We start from the raw sequence: 15742 nt of genomic DNA on the forward strand, positions 1-15742 counted from the left end.
GGGGAAAGCTAACATTCTCCATCACGTACCCTCCCATACCTTTCCTCACTGGTTTAGACTCTTTAAAAGCTGCTGCCAGTGGCGTCTGTCAGCGTCATTATCAATTTGACTTGGCTTGAGGGAATTTTACCCACCTTTGGATAGAGAGAGAGAGAGAATTTTGTCGAGGGAGCTACATTTTAAAAAATGCAACAGTGCAGGACAGAGTTAGAATAGAAAATCTTCATAGAAAACACTGAACAAGCCTGTGTTAAGAGACTGGACTGGACCCATTTATTAGTGGAGACGTTTCTGTCTAAGATGTTTCTGTATTTAAACATCCTGGTGCTGCTCCTCCTGCAGACGGCTCTGTCAGGCCCACTGACCACGCCAACCAGAGGATGTCCCACCTGTAAAGGAAAGCACTCACAGACTCAGCCGACAGTAGATTTAAATGCCACCACTCTGGCTGTTGGAGAACCGTGTGGTGTCTACACTCTGAGCTGTGCCTTCGGTCTGCGGTGTGCACCTACAGAAGACGAGCCGAGGCCCCTCCGTGCTCTGCTGGAAGGAAGAGGAGTCTGCAGCAACGCCAGCAGCGTCAGCCCGACTGAACAGGTCACCACTGTGGGTAAGGTTCATGCAGCGTTTTGTGTCTGGAAGATGATGGTGTGAGTGAATGAATGGAACAGAATCAGTCAGACTTTGGGTATACTGTGGACTTCTGAACCCTTAAGTTGAACATTTAATTTTATTTATCCATTTTTGACAAGGTTACTATAGATTTTTTTCTCTCTAAGAAGAGTTTTTAACCATCAATGTAGCAGTGGTTTAAATGTTATTATTTATCCTAAAGCAAAACATATTACAAAATTACTTTTAAGAGGAGTTTTCGGGATCCTCATAAAAATTATCTTTGCACTTTCTCAGTGAAATTAATCTAAAGCTGTTGAATTTAAACAAGCACTCTCAAAGGGATGAGTGATCAGAGCTAAATGTCTTTTTGTCTTTATCTGATCCTAGACTCAGCTCCTACTGAGGATCCAAATGAGGTAAAGAGCTTCTTCATGCGCTTCACTGACAGAGCACAATCAGGCATAAACTGCATGTATCTATTTAACTATGTCTCTGCCTACAGGCTCCATGCCGTAAGCTACTAACTACCCTCATCAGAGGTCTTGATGCCCATTTATTTAAGTCACATCATGACATCTACATGCCCAACTGTGACAAGCGTGGGTTCTTCAGAAAGAAGCAGGTGAGTTTGCAGATTTATTGGGAACTATTGAAACTGTATGAACTTCATGTATTTGCAGCTGCAGTTTAGGGCTTCACTGTCTGTTTTGTGTGGCTTGTTTGAGCAGTGTTGGTCGTCTCGGGGTAAGCAGCGTGGAAAGTGCTGGTGTGTGGACGAGAACGGCATGCCGGTCTCCTTAAACACCAAGCAAAAGGGCAGTCTGAGCTGTTGAAATGCATGAAGGAGGCTGAAGCTTCAGTACCAGTTAGGATGAAGATGAAGGAGCACCAAACAGAGTCTAAAGGAACTGAACTCAGCATCTCATATGTCCATTCTCCATCAGCTGAAAGCAGCTCTCCACCACTGGGAAGCTGCTTCCCAAACAGGTTAAACTTTGTCTCCTTGCGCCCTCTACTGAACGTATGAAAACGTAGTTATAGTATGTAACGTATGTTAACATGTGAAATTATCCAGCTGCATTTTAGCAAGAAAGTCAGTTAAGTCAGTCTGTAGTAACCTTTGTTTTCTGTTGCCCAACAATATATCTCTGCTTTCATTTGTAGAAACTGCACTTGAACAGTTTGGGCTGTAAATGTCCAAATTGTTCGCCTTTTCTTGTGTTGCCAACCATGTTTCTGGAGTAGTCTGAATTGGAAGCATTATCATTTTTTAGTTTAGGTTTGCTCATGTGCTTTTGAATGTTTTCACTGTGTAATATTTATATATTTTACATATTCTTTTTTTTAATTTTATTTTGAAGCCACTGTAACTTGTACTGTATTTGCTGTACACAATCTCTACATGTAATCCTATTTATGCTACTTGAAATATTATATTCTATTTATGTTAATATTAATGGTACTATTAGTGATTACCAGCAAGAGCAGACACTAGTTTTTTTAAAGCATTTTGAGAGTTTGAAATGTTTATGGTTTAAAAGAATTTGGGGGCATTATTACTTTTCAAGACTGACGCTGATGTACAGTATTACAAAAGTGTCCATGTGGGACTTATTTTTTGTGGATTGTATGGGTTGTTTTAATAAAAAACAATAATTCAATGAAAGGAACCCATCTGTATTCTTGAAGGAGAAGAAATCAACACACTCCAGTATCCCACCTGCTTGTAATCTGTTCATTAGGTTTGCATGAAAGGTTATAAAGTCTCAGTGTTACAGACTGCTGCTTCCAGTAACCATCATGGAGACAATGTTATGTTTGGCTGCAACAAAACCATCTGCTGCAGAAAGAACCATGAGGTTTATAATAACTTACACAGAAATAAGACAGCTACATATTGCAGCAGAATATATTACAGCAGTCTTTAATATAAAGTGTATTTTTCTAAATAAAAATGCACAAATCTTACACAGAATGTTTTGTTTTATTTTGTTGGACGTCATGAGTAGAAATTGGTCAATTTTGCTCGAGCAAAGAAGGTTGAGAAAACCTTCTTAAAAACTTAAAAGAAAGATTTAGGTTAACACAAAACTACCACTAACTACAGTGTCCCAAAGCTATCATTTGCAGCTTACAAAACTACATACTTTACATTTACATAGTTTTTTTATTCTTAGGGTCACAAGTAAAAATTGTATAAAAAAATAAAAATTCGAAAATGACTATTAAATAAGATGTAAGAGAATTAGAAGCGTTTAAATTAATAGACAAAAAAAGCAAAAATATGTATTTCTTACATAAATTGTGTTCTATAGGGCTCAAACAACAGATAAAGAAAAAGTACAATTTTACAAAAGTGTCATTTATTATACGACCATGTTGTTGTAGTACTGGCAAATTTGAAATGTGAACTTGGTAGAAAAGCAATCTGGATAATTGTCTGTTGCTCTAAGATAATATTTTGTCTGTCTCATTTAAAAGGTACAAAGTTTTACAGACACTGACTTTGAGGTTGGTGCCCTGACTTCTCTTGTGACCCACAAGATAATTTCAGTGAACAGAAAACTCTTAAAAAATACGCATTTGTTGCACATTTACATGCTCTCTGTTTTTTCTTATTTTTTTCTGTGGTCACATTTCTGCATTTTCGAAAGCCCAAGCAAAAAAGATAGCTTAAAAAAACCTTTTAAAAAAAGATAAATTCAATACAGAAACACCACTAATGTTTTGCAAAAATGTAATTTATAATTGCTGCAGTGCCTCCAAGCTCATAACAAACTGATGTTATAATCGCTAAATAGCGTTCTGTTATGTCAAATTATAACTAATCCACACGTGCATGAGCTAAAAACAGATTATTTGGCCTATTGTTAAACCGAGCTGACTGTAATCCTGCTTGTTGTTGCTGCTGCATCTGCTTGCTTCGCTGCTGCTGGACTCTGTGGAGCAGTTGGTTCTCAGAGCTGACAGGCTGCAGAGGCTCCAGCAGGCGGACCTCAGTCTGCTGCTTTACATACACAGAAACAGACAACATTCACCTGCTCACTGACAGGTTACCTAGTTAAGTGCGATGTCTTCTCCCAGCGCCTCCTCCAACCCTCTGAGCTCTCTGGCGCCCAAAAGAAAAACCAAGAAGAAGCACTTTGTGCAGCAGAAGGTGGAGGTTTTCCGAGCCAGTGACCCCGTGCTGAGCGTGCTGATGTGGGGAGTCAATCACTCGGTAGCTATGTGAGCTGTTCACTGCCTTTATTGTATGTCTGTGAGAATGTTCATTAACTATTTATCCACTGATCATGCGCAGATTAATGACCTGAGCCAGGTGCCGGTACCTGTCATGCTGCTCCCAGACGACTTCAAAGCCAGCACCAAGATCAAAGTCAACAACCACCTCTTCAACAAGTACTGTGCTCTGCTCTGCTCTGCTCTCTGCCTCATTGTAGGAACCTTCATCCTGCTTCCTGTGAATTACACACAGTTCTGTGGCTCTTATGATTTATTTCACTGCCTGCGCTTATCACAAATTGCAGACCCCTGAGAGAACAACAGGGCTTTTCTCCACTAAGAATACCTTTAACACCACCACAGCTACAGCAGTAATATTAACAATGAAGCATGCAATATTGTGCACAAGCTTTAAAGAGTGATGCTTCCTATTAAAGTAAAAAAAATGCAGCATAATTAAAAACCAGTGAGAAGTTTCAGTGGCTGTGTAGCTCTAAAAAATGACAAAAAACCCAAACACAAAAAGCTACCATTCATGTACCGGTAAACATGTGGTTGGGCTCCTAGAAGATGAGTGTCAGTCAGAGTAAGTTAGAAAATGATAACTGTTTATGAAAGCTGAGCTTTACACCAGGTTTGCCTTGAGATTCATTTTCTATACGGACTGAGCCGAGAAAACTGAGTGGCTTTCAGTAATCCTTTAATCCATTCAGGAATCTAGGTTGTGTAAAGACTTATAAACAGACATGAGAAGAACAATAAAATATGTTTTTTGAACCTAAAGTGCTACTGCTTTGGTACAATTTTTGGTAAGATTTAAGCGTTGTTATGTCGTTTGATGTGTAAACTCTTAAATTGCAGGAAAACAATTCAGTCAGATAATATAATGGTTCAGCATGAGACTGTCAGCTGCTCTGTGAAGAATGTTACTGCTCAGTAAATCAGTTCATTCTTGTTTTTTATATATATATATAACCTTTCTTGTTCCTCAGAGAGAATCTTCCAGGACAGTTCAAATTCAAAGACTACTGTCCACAAGTGTTCAGAAATCTGCGAGAGCGCTTCGGCATCGAGGACCAAGATTACCAGGTATGATGGTGAACTAGAGGCTGACTGATACCAGATTTTTGAGGCTAAAGACAGTATTATTAAGTGAAAAAATCCAATGTCAATATGGATAATTTTTTATACATACTGAATGTCAGTGTATTTCATAGACTAGTTAGCAGCTTACCGTGAGGACACCATTTGACTCCACACCATCATCTACTCTGCTGCATGTGCTGCATTCAGACAAAATATGTGCAGAAAATGACCTATAGCATCTTTTTCTGCATTGTGTTTTATTAAAAAAAAAAAGTTCTCACATTCGCATAAATCAGACAAAGTGCATGATAACATCAATATGTTAGACTATCCTGATCATGGAATTTTTGTTGATGATTAATTTTCGCACAAATAATTGCTTAACTATTTAATTGTCTTCTTATGCCTGTATTAGATTGTGATCAGTCAGATTATCGCAGTTCATCACCAGCTTTTGTCTACAAATCTGACAAATTGCCACCTCTAATTTATTTGGCTCTTCATTTTACCAGACAATCCCAAAAAGTGCCACCAGTGGTGCTGTGGTGTTTGGGTTTGCTGTTAAAATCCATTACATTATTATCAATGAATGCTCAGTGAAACGCAATCAGTCAAATACTAGAAGTTAAGCGCTTGAGATAAACAGTTTTTGGTACAGATGATAGAATTGACATGGAAAGTTACAGTTTTATCCAGCTGTTTATCTTACAGGAGATGTAAATGGCTCTAATGGTTATACAGAAAGATTTAAAAACAAAAGGTAAATTATGTAATAGTTGTGACATACCTAGTGATATACCGGTGGTCAGACTGGATCAGTCATTAAAACTGACCGGCCTGTATGTATTGCTGAGGCTCTATTGTGAACCTGCTGCTTGTTTGTGCACAAAGAAATTCTGTTAACAAAAGCTATTATTTCACAAAAGAAACACGTTACAAGAGGAAACAGAGACTCCCACAAACACAGAGCTCACAAGGTTTTCAGTGTTTCCCTTAAAAGAAACTAGGCATGTCTTTGTATGAACTGAGCTTTTATATTTGCATATCTTTGTGTAATATTTGCATGAGCCAGGTGACACACAGCCATCCTCCAGTCTGTTCAGGACACATTTGCTTAGAACACAATTATGGGAGGCACTTTAGAGCATATGCTGATAAAAGTCACATTACTGCAGACCTGCAAAAGTAACGCAAGAACTGCATTAAAACAAAGGGTGCATTAGTGCAACTGCTTATTTTCCAGTCTGACAAAGCTGGCTGAGGCTACAAATATGTCTTGTCTTTTCTACATTTCCTTTTTGAGGTGTACACATTTGTATTTGCATATGAAAGTTGGTGAAGTATTTCAGAGAAAACATTGTAAAAGGTTTGATGCTGTCCTGTCTGTCACTGCAGGTCTCTTTGGCCCGGAGCGCACCACTCAAAGACGAGGAGGGGAAATGTGTTGGGCTGCTGACATCATACGACCGCACTTTGGTTGTAAAAGAAATTTCCAGTGAGGAAGTAGAAGAAATGCACAATATCCTCTCTGCATACCATCAGGTAGGCTTATTTACCTCTGCAGAAGGTTTTTATGTTCTTTCACAGTTAGAAAAAAAATTACTTCCACCAATATTTCCATGAGTTTTTCTAATTTCCACCTTTTATATAGTTTCGCTCTGTGAAAACTAAACAATATATGCATTCTATTGCCCATATGCTTTCCTTTCATTTTTCTTACTTTGCCTCATGTCGTCTGTATAGTGAAAGACACTGTGCCCCTTTTACAATAATCCTGGTTGCCATGGCAAAGGTTTTACAACATCAAAGCTCAGAGACTCGTTTTCCCTCCAGAAGTAATGGTACATGACCAGGGCTCCAGTTTTTACATTTAAATTGGAGTTTATAAAAGAGCCCTAATATCAAGAGAAAATAGTGCTGTGCCTATTTCTGTTTCTACAGAAATCCATAAGGAAGGCACATAGGAAAAATAAATTTAAGGACAAGCTGCACTGTTTTAAGACAGGGAGTAAAAGCTCACATGACATATTAGCAAAATATAAATAATTTAGTATATATTCTGAAGTGTGTTGTATTTGAACTTGAGCTAAAAATGTTGTGCTCCTCAGAAGAACTGAGAAACAATGACTGACTCAGCTGCAACCAAGAGTTACATCCCAAAAAATGTAAACTTTTAAGCTAAATGTGGCTGAACTGCAGGTCATGTTTCACAGACCAGATAGAAGACGAGTGTGAAAACAAATGAAAACCATAGTATTAGTAAATTAGCTTCAGTATGTAGAGCTGTCATTTTTCCAGTGTTGGTAACAACTGTGGAAACTTTCGTACATGTATTGAAAAATCAACTTTGTTTAAAAAAAAAAAAAAAAGGAAAACAAAAAGGTTTCCAGCATTATAACTGTATCTTTCTCAATGGTAGACATTTTTGAATTCTCTGTTGATAGTCATAGTTGTGCTGTTTGCAGAGAAGCGCAGGGTTTAATGTTGAAAAATGAGCCCACAGTGAGGGAAAATATAACAGCAACAGAAGAAAAACAGCCTCCAAACGGTTTGGAGTTCACATGGTTGAAACACATTTTGGATCTTGTATTTGAAGTCAATGTGTTTAAATGAAGATTTTCTTGTAAATTATTTCAACTTTCAGGTAATCTGTTCAGTGCTGCGAGTGGAGGATCTTTGTAAAAAGCATTAAACCAAAGACATCAGGGCTCAGCTTAAGAGCAGCACCTCATGCGGGCACACAGATGTTTCCTCTGTTTTTCAAAAGCCATCATCTTTTCACTGATGCTTTTTTCCAGCATATTGTCACCTGCCATGGCAGCACACTGCTCCCTCAGTTCCTGGCCATGTACAGAGTCACTGTGGAGAGCGAGGACACCTACCTGTTAGTGATGAGGAACATGTTCAGCCACAGACTGCATGTACACAGAAAATACGACCTCAAGGTAAGTACTGCAGCAGTAAATCCTTCAAGTATTCACTTTCATTGTTTCACGGTTTTCTCACCAACTTCCTAGGAAGCAAATATAGAAAGTATGAAAGAATCACATCAGATACTTCACTGGTGCTTTAATATTCACAAATCTAAGTAAAACCTCAGTCAACATCACCTTAGCAGCAACCACACTGTTGGACTCATGGCCACTCATGTATCATGTATGAAGAACCTGACTCCCAAGGCCTTATGATTGATTAAAAAAGCAAGAAAACAGTGATAGGTCTTGAATTATTGTGTTTCTATAGTAACTTGGCTCGATAGTAACACATCAGTGAGTGTCTTTTCTTTCCTCAGGGCTCCCTGGTGTCTCGAGAGGCCAGTTTTAAAGAGAAGGTGAGATCAGATTGAGGTAAAAGTGGCATGACTGGCTCCGGTTACGCTTTATTTCTGTATTGATTACTGGCAGTTTATTGAAGCGCTGCAGTCAGATGTGTTTTCAATAAAGCATTAGTGATGTCGAGGGGAGTTCAAGAGGCAGTCAGTCATTAAGGATAGATGGTGTTTTTGGTGTAATTTTACTAAGAAAAAAAGATCCTGCAAGACCAGCTGAGTTATTTTTAATTGTTATCTGTTCAGATATTCTAAAGGAGCAACGGCAAAAATATGAAGAAAATGAGTTTGGCTCACCTAAACTATATACATGACCTGGCTTACAAGAAGAAAAAACACTAGTTGTTAGCGTAGCTTTAACCATTGAGGGTAACTAATTTCCTAGTTTGTGGTAGCGGCTTGTGTTTCTTCAGTTTTGCTGCTTGAGAAACATTTCTGAGACCACAGAGTGACGACAGACAGAAAGCTGCATCAGATCTGATGCAGTGCATGAAATGTATCAATAATTGGCCAGTAAAAAAATATATATACATACACTACCATTCAAAAGTTTGGGGTCACTTAGAGATGTCCTAATTTTTGAAAGAAAAGCAGTTTCTTTTTCAAAGAAGATAACATTAGATTAATCAGAAATACAGTTTAGACATTGTTAATGTGGTAAATTCTAGCTGGAAGCGGCTGATTTTAATGGAATATCTGCACAGAGGTACAGAGGAACATTTCCAGCAACCATCACTCCTGTGTTCTAATGCTACATTGTGTTAGCTAATGGTGTTGAAAGGCTTATTGATGATTAGAAAACCCTTGTACAACTATGCTAGCACACGAATAAAAGTGTGAATTTTCATGGAAAACAAACTGTCTGGGTGACCCCAAACTTTTGAATGGTAGTGTATATCAGTACAATAATCGATAAAATTGCCAAATATTGACCACGGTAATCAGCCAGACCAATAATGAGTATGTCCCTATTGAGAAAATTTAGGTCTTTGCTCTTATAAAGTCGGGGGACTGGATTTATGCAGGTAATGATTAATCAATACTGATGCATTTCAGCCTCATGCTTCTCACTTGTGGGTGTAGGCAACAAAAGGAAAAACTCTCGACCCTGAACCACCATAAAAAGGAAGCCTTCCTTCTGTAAGGTGCCAGTTGTAAACACTGCATTTACTGTGTCATCCTCCTCCAGAGTCACTAAAAAATGATAAAGCTGCTTTTTACAGGATGACTAATTTCCTCCAGAAGTAAAAGTGTCTTCTTTAACACATTCTGAATGCATAAAATAAGTAGCTTGAGTCATACTAGCAAAACATTAATTTTAGACTCCAGTTCTGCAGTAAGTGAATGAGTTCTAGCGAGATCAAGGACTGTGAGTAAATTTGATTTTAAAGTTCAACTGAACAAAATAAGCTTGAATCGGCTGCACCTGCACCACCACCGTCTGCCTGAACACGTGGACGTATTTAGTATTCAGCCTGTCCTCCAGCACTTGACAGGCTACATCTGCAAACCAAGAAATGTACTTATTGAAATGTCTGACCGAGGGCACGGTGTGAAATTACTTCTCCTGTGTGTAATTGTTTTTTGTTTTTTGTTTGTGCGTTGCGACAAATGCGATTTCCAGATTAGATCTTCAGAGATGTTTTCACTGAAAAAAATCACTTAGCAACAGGCTGTTTAAGTAACATCAGAAGGCCTCTGCTGGGCCTGGAGCGACGATGACCTAGATAAAAAGAATAAAAAATATCCTGTTGAATGGATGGAGATTGAATAACTGCAGAGCTGTGGGAACCTTTGATATTTCATCTCTGTTGATTTGGAAGAAAAACAAAATTGGGGCAATATTGTTTGGCTTGCATGTCACCGAAAATAGGATGGCTGCAAATGATTTAATGAGAAAAATGCTAATGAATGTTGTAATTTGCAATTTTCATGCTTAATGTATTTGAGCTAATCTCACCCCTGTATTTTCAGGTCAAAGAGCTGCCCACTTACAAGGATGTAGACTTCAGGAATAACATGCAAAAAGTATATGTGAGCGATGAGGAGAAGGAGAAGATAATGGACAAACTTAACAGAGATATTGAGGTAAGAAGGTGTTGCTTCTTTCTTTCTGTCATTATTTTCTTGGCTCATGGAGACCAAGCGTGTGTCTGAATTCACTGAACGTCCCACACCTGACCATCTTCAGTTTGATTAATTTTATTTTAAAACAGGGAATATCGATTGAGTTGACCATGTGTAAAATCTGGGGTCATAGGTAATATGAGTTTTCAAGTTAAAAATTCTTAAAGAAAGTGGAGTCATGTCCATTTTTGCGCCGTTTTCTTCTTTTCAGTCTTTGAAGCAATGTTTAAAGTGCCGTAACTTGAGAAATAATGTAGTTAGAGTCCTAAAAAAACAGTATTATAGGTGATTTCTCCAAATTCAAGACAAAATGCCACTTTTAATGACTGCTGCTGTCTTAAAATTATTCAACCCTCTGAATAGAATCCTACATAAGAGCACTCATTTGCAAATCAGCAGTTGTCTCATAGAACACAAATACCTGTACTGCTTTGGGATTTGTTCGTAGTGACGTTTGATTGCATGTTAGAAATATGTCTAAGTCAAGAGAATTGTCCCAAAAGTTTAGGGAGGAGCTCATTGCCTTGTACAAACAAGGAAAATGACACAGAAAGACAGTAAAGGCATTGAATGTTCCTAGAGATACTGTTAGAGATATAGTTTGCAAGTTCAAAGTTGAAGGAACCGTGGCTGCACTACCTGGACGTGGCAGAAAGAGGAAGCTATTAACATCCGCCATCCGAGGCAGGTGGTCAAAAACCTGCAAGTGACTTCAAAAGACCTGCAGGAAGACTTGGTAGCAGCAGGTACTGAGGTTTCAGTGTCTACAGTAAGACACACACTAAATGCTGAAGGTCTCCATGCCCGAACTCCAAGGAGTATACAACTACTAACCCACAAGCACAAGAAGTTGCCCTCCAATGCACTCAAAACCATACAAATAAGCCACAGACATTCTGGGATTCTGTGCTGTGGAACGATTAAAAAAACTGGAACTTTTTGAGCCTATGGATCAGCGGTATGTCTGGAGGAGAAAGAATGAGGCATACGCTGAAAAGAACACCCTGCCTAGAGTGAAGCATGTTGGTGGCTTGGTGATGCTCTGGGGCTGCTTTGCATCTTCTGGCACTGGAAACCTGCAGCGTTTGGAAGGCAATGTGGATTCACTCCAGTGTCAGCAAATCCTAGGAGAAAATGTCATGCTGTCTGTGAGGAAGCTGAAGCCTGGGCATCATTGGACTTTTCAACTGGACAATGATCCCAACTATAAAGTCCACCACGGCTTGGCTTCACAAAAACTCCTGGAAGATACTAGAGTGGCCATCAGTGTCACCTGACTTGAATCCCATGGAAGATCTTTGGTGGGAATTGAAGAAGGTGGTTGCAGCACACAAGCCTAAAGAATATTAGAAAGCTGGAGGTTATTGCCCATGAGGAATAGAATAAAATTCCTCTGGAATACTGTCAGAACTTTGTCTGGCTATGCATGTTGCCTGCAGCAGGTCATGGCAGCAAAAAGATGCTCAGCCAATTACTAAAGATGCCTGTTAAAAAGGGGTTGAAATATTTTGAGTCAGCAGTAGTTATTAAAAGTGGAATATGGTCTTGAATTTGGAGAAACCACCTGTTAAACTGCTTGTGTTGAGCTATTTAAATTGCTCTTGTTCGAGGTGTTTATCAAAAACAGCTGAAAATTTTTAATTTTTGCCACTAAACCTGATCTGCAATGTGTGTTAAATAATTTTGAGTGTATAGTCTTGGTACAACCCTGCTTTGAAAGAATAATACAAATCAGCTCTCTGATGATGCCTATTGGATCAGAAATGTACGTATTTCTGTCTACTCTGATATTCCACCAACCATAAACCCATGACTTTCACATGAAAAGGCTGATTTTTTCATGTGATTGACACCAATAGGAGCTCGTTGAGTGTGGTATTCATCTGAGGCATATTTTATAAGCAATAAATATATTAAAATTACATTTTTTGCATTTTTGACCAATGTTTGAACATGCATTGAGCAGGTATGATATGCGAAATTACTCCAATAGTGGAAGAGTTGTATGTGCTACTGGGGCAAAACAAAAATCATGGTTTTTCAATTCATAGTGCTTCAAATAACTTAATGAAAAGTGGCACCTTAAGCAGTTTTGTCCATGTTCGTGATCTATATGTCAGATATTTGTTTTTATGTCTTTATCAGGATCTATTTTCATTCAGCAAAGGATTAGTCACAGAATAAAATATCAGATAAATATGAAATGGTCAGGCGTGGGCTTCTTTTAAAATTTGGTGAATTGAGGTGGAATGACGGATCACTGCAGTTTCTAGTTCGTATGAGGATCATGGACTACAGCCTGCTGCTGGGCATTCACGATGTCGAACGGGCCGAAAGGGAGGAGGAGGAGGAGACTGTGTCGTCCCACGAGGAGGAAGAGGAGGATGAAGGTGACCTGGCCCCTGCTCTGGGCTCCACCTCCCCTGAAGGCATCGCTGGCTACATGAACTCCTTCAAACCTCTGGGTCCTGGAGAGTTTGACCCCTACGTGGACGTGTATGCTATCCAGAGTGCAGTAGGTGAGTGAAGACAGAAGATTTAATGTAGGTTAGTGGAGCTCTGTGCTGCAACACGCCCAAACCTCATCCCACACAGGTGAGATCATACACACAGAGATCAATATCGCTCTCCAAATGCTGTAAAATCCTTGTAGGTGCGCCCCAGAGGGAGGTATATTTTATGGGTCTGATTGACGTGCTCACGCAGTATGACACCAAGAAGAAAGCTGCTCACGCTGCCAAGGCTGTCAAACACGGGGTGAGAGATCAGTGTTCCTTATAAAAGGGATTGGTTGGCATTATGTGCTCTTTGCATCTCAATCCTCCAAAGTGTAAGGAGCTGCTTTCCTTTTTGCGGCTCGCTTATTTTGTGTTTCTCTTTGTGTGTGTTTTTTGCAGGCAGGAGCTGAAATCTCGACGGTTCATCCAGAGCAGTACGCTAAACGTTTCAGAGAGTTCATCACCAAGATCTTTGCCTAGTTCAAGGATTCGCCATCTTTTGTTTAACACTAAATGTCAAATCAGCATTATGAAGCACTGGAAATTCACTGTTAAAAAATCAATAAGGTTTCTGAATGCTTCCCTTCACATTATTCTGCACTGCAAGATGGACTGCACATTTACTGAGAATGAAGAATTTGCATACAGAATGAAGAATGTCTTCTTGGCGATTGGTTTGTTGTTAATGCGTTGCTGTTGTTGACACTTAAAGGTTCTGGCAGAGCTGCTTTCACTTTGGGTGGCAGCCAGGGATACAGGATTTCTGAAAGAAATTGTTCAAGGTGATGCAAGTAAACAGCGCAGATAGAAATGTATTTTTTATAGAGGCCAGAGGTGAAGATGATAACAAAAACATCATACTCATCTGAAATATACACAGCTTTCATTCAGTGAGAAGTGCAGATTGAGGGAAAGATTTCTAAGTAGATTTTCATGTATGTCCATCAATGACAACAGATATGTGGCAAATCTACAAGTTTTTATTAGGAACAATGTTTTATTCACATCTTTTCCAACTTATTAATGTGTGATTGAAGCTAAAAGCATGTGTCTTATTGTATATTAAATGCTGTCAAGTGCAAATTAAACAAAAACTGCACAATGTGCCTGAGCATCAGCAGTAACATACTGCCTGAGTGCTGCTATCTTCCATTTTTCAGCCCATATTCTATTGAATGTTAAAAATCAGTATGGAATTATTTCATAACTGTGTAATGCAAATGTTTTTATAAAGAATAAATATATCCGGTTTATAAGAGATCATTCTGGTTCAAACTGTTTAGTTTTCTTTACCAGTAAAGAAACTGCAGCTTTCAGAGCAAGAAGTCTGATTGTGTTTGTGTTTAAAAAGAGACGTCACCGAAGGGCAACGCTTCTCCCTTCAGCTCTCAGCTTGTATTGTGCTCCACTGGAGTGCAATACTGTGTTAGCTTCAAGGTTGCATCATCTGAAAGGCGCCGCGGCACACTAATTGTTAAGCCGCATGCTGATCAAAGGGCTTTTGTGTCAAATGTTACAGCTCAGATCTATGTGTCATATTAACTATTTAACTACCTGCTGTTGGGTAAAGTAAGAAATCCCAACACCCAGATGAGTCTAACAAGTCAGCACCAGTGGAAGCAAACTGAGGGATTCAGAAATCTGACGGCACATGTGTTCCTTTAAAATGTATCCTCAGCGGTGAAGCATTAATTTTTGTTCTTATTTAGTCCTCTCCTCCTGTCCCAGTCCTCCTGGCACACATTTCTGAGACTCCTTTTAAGATTGTCATGAGGATTTCACTTCGTGCTGAGAGCTGAGTGGACAAACATGAGCTGGAAAATGAGAAACACCAGACAGAACTTGTGAGAATCCAGAGTTATTTTAACTAATATGTCCTAAATCGCATAAAAAAGGGATTAAAACTGGCATCACAACAAATTTGCTTCATTTTTTGGAGAATCTTCTCTTTAATTCTCAGATTAAAATTATAATCATTGCAGCCAATTATTGTACATGAAGTCATTTCATTGATAAGTTGATGTCTGGCTTGTTCACACTCGCTTGTCCGTTGGAATCCAGTTGTGTATTTAATATAAATGTTCCAGAGCTGAAGTCTGGCTTCATGTCAGAAGCAAATCTGCCTGTATTAAAGGGAAAATTGCATTTCCTGTTACATGTGGTGTGATCTATAAAAGACACTGATGTGGTTTGCAAAGATGTGAAGCTGTTGGCAGAGTGTGACATTTTTTATTAGCGGGAGTCAAATCACCAGAAGGATCCAAATTGAAAACTCACTGCAAATGCGATGATTCAGTATCTTTAAACAGTTCTCTTGTCTTCATGGAAACCATTCACAAGCGGCCTTGTTGCTAATATTTAGTTTTTCTTCCTTTTCTGCGCATGTTTTTCTTGCTTTTGAAGCTGTGAGTGCTATAAACCTAATGCATCTGGAAACATTTTGTTTGGCCTGATGCCATGGTACGTAGCATACTAAAAGCTGTATCATGATTTGTGCTTTTTTAAGGTGATGCCAACCTCATATTTTTAATATTCCTGAAGATGAAACCACATGAACACATAGAAATTCTGAGGAAAATCAGTCAGTCTACTGTGAATCGAAGAAACTGAAACAACTTCAGAGATGGAGATACAATGGTGGAAAGTAACCAAGTATATTTACCAAAGTACTATACTTAAGCACAAATAAAAGGTACTTCTACTTGAGTCTCTCTATTCTATGCAGCTATCTACTTTTTTTCTCCACTACTTTGTTACTAGTTGAGAAAAATCTCCTACTTTTTTAAAATAAAGTATTTAACAGCCCCCTTGAATTAGCTGGAAAATGCACAAATTTAGAGAAACATGGTTCTAACTGGACGGAGAT

At 38.8% G+C, this 15742-nt stretch overlaps 2 protein-coding genes across 2 annotated transcripts; both read left to right on the forward strand.

Moving 5' to 3' along the window:
* LOC110953429 (insulin-like growth factor-binding protein 6) lies at nucleotides 1-2499 on the forward strand. The gene is made up of 4 exons (XM_022197417.2): nucleotides 1-610; nucleotides 1003-1031; nucleotides 1118-1237; nucleotides 1344-2499. Exons 1-4 carry the CDS (start codon nucleotides 301-303, stop codon nucleotides 1446-1448), a joined length of 564 nt encoding a protein of 187 aa, XP_022053109.1. The 5' UTR covers nucleotides 1-300; the 3' UTR covers nucleotides 1449-2499.
* A 1081-nt stretch (nucleotides 2500-3580) lies between these two features.
* LOC110953428 (phosphatidylinositol 5-phosphate 4-kinase type-2 gamma-like) lies at nucleotides 3581-15021 on the forward strand. The gene is made up of 10 exons (XM_022197416.2): nucleotides 3581-3835; nucleotides 3917-4014; nucleotides 4830-4926; nucleotides 6319-6465; nucleotides 7722-7868; nucleotides 8216-8254; nucleotides 10226-10339; nucleotides 12645-12897; nucleotides 13032-13135; nucleotides 13276-15021. Exons 1-10 carry the CDS (start codon nucleotides 3686-3688, stop codon nucleotides 13354-13356), a joined length of 1230 nt encoding a protein of 409 aa, XP_022053108.1. The 5' UTR covers nucleotides 3581-3685; the 3' UTR covers nucleotides 13357-15021.
* The last annotated feature ends 721 nt before the right edge of the window (nucleotides 15022-15742 follow it).

Source organism: Acanthochromis polyacanthus, chromosome 5 (genome assembly GCF_021347895.1).
Source record: "Acanthochromis polyacanthus isolate Apoly-LR-REF ecotype Palm Island chromosome 5, KAUST_Apoly_ChrSc, whole genome shotgun sequence".
In the NCBI taxonomy this organism is placed as follows: domain Eukaryota; kingdom Metazoa; phylum Chordata; class Actinopteri; family Pomacentridae; genus Acanthochromis; species Acanthochromis polyacanthus.

Coding starts and splice junctions, on each gene's coding strand:
- LOC110953429 (XM_022197417.2), top strand. CDS start 301: ATGTTTCTGTATTTAAACATCCTGGTGCTGCTCCTCCTGCAGACGGCT. Junction 1,032..1,117: donor CTACTGAGGATCCAAATGAG/GTAAAGAGCTTC, acceptor CTCTGCCTACAG/GCTCCATGCCGTAAGCTACT. Junction 1,238..1,343: donor GGTTCTTCAGAAAGAAGCAG/GTGAGTTTGCAG, acceptor TTGTTTGAGCAG/TGTTGGTCGTCTCGGGGTAA.
- LOC110953428 (XM_022197416.2), top strand. CDS start 3,686: ATGTCTTCTCCCAGCGCCTCCTCCAACCCTCTGAGCTCTCTGGCGCCC. Junction 8,255..10,225: donor AGGCCAGTTTTAAAGAGAAG/GTGAGATCAGAT, acceptor CTGTATTTTCAG/GTCAAAGAGCTGCCCACTTA. Junction 10,340..12,644: donor AACTTAACAGAGATATTGAG/GTAAGAAGGTGT, acceptor GGATCACTGCAG/TTTCTAGTTCGTATGAGGAT.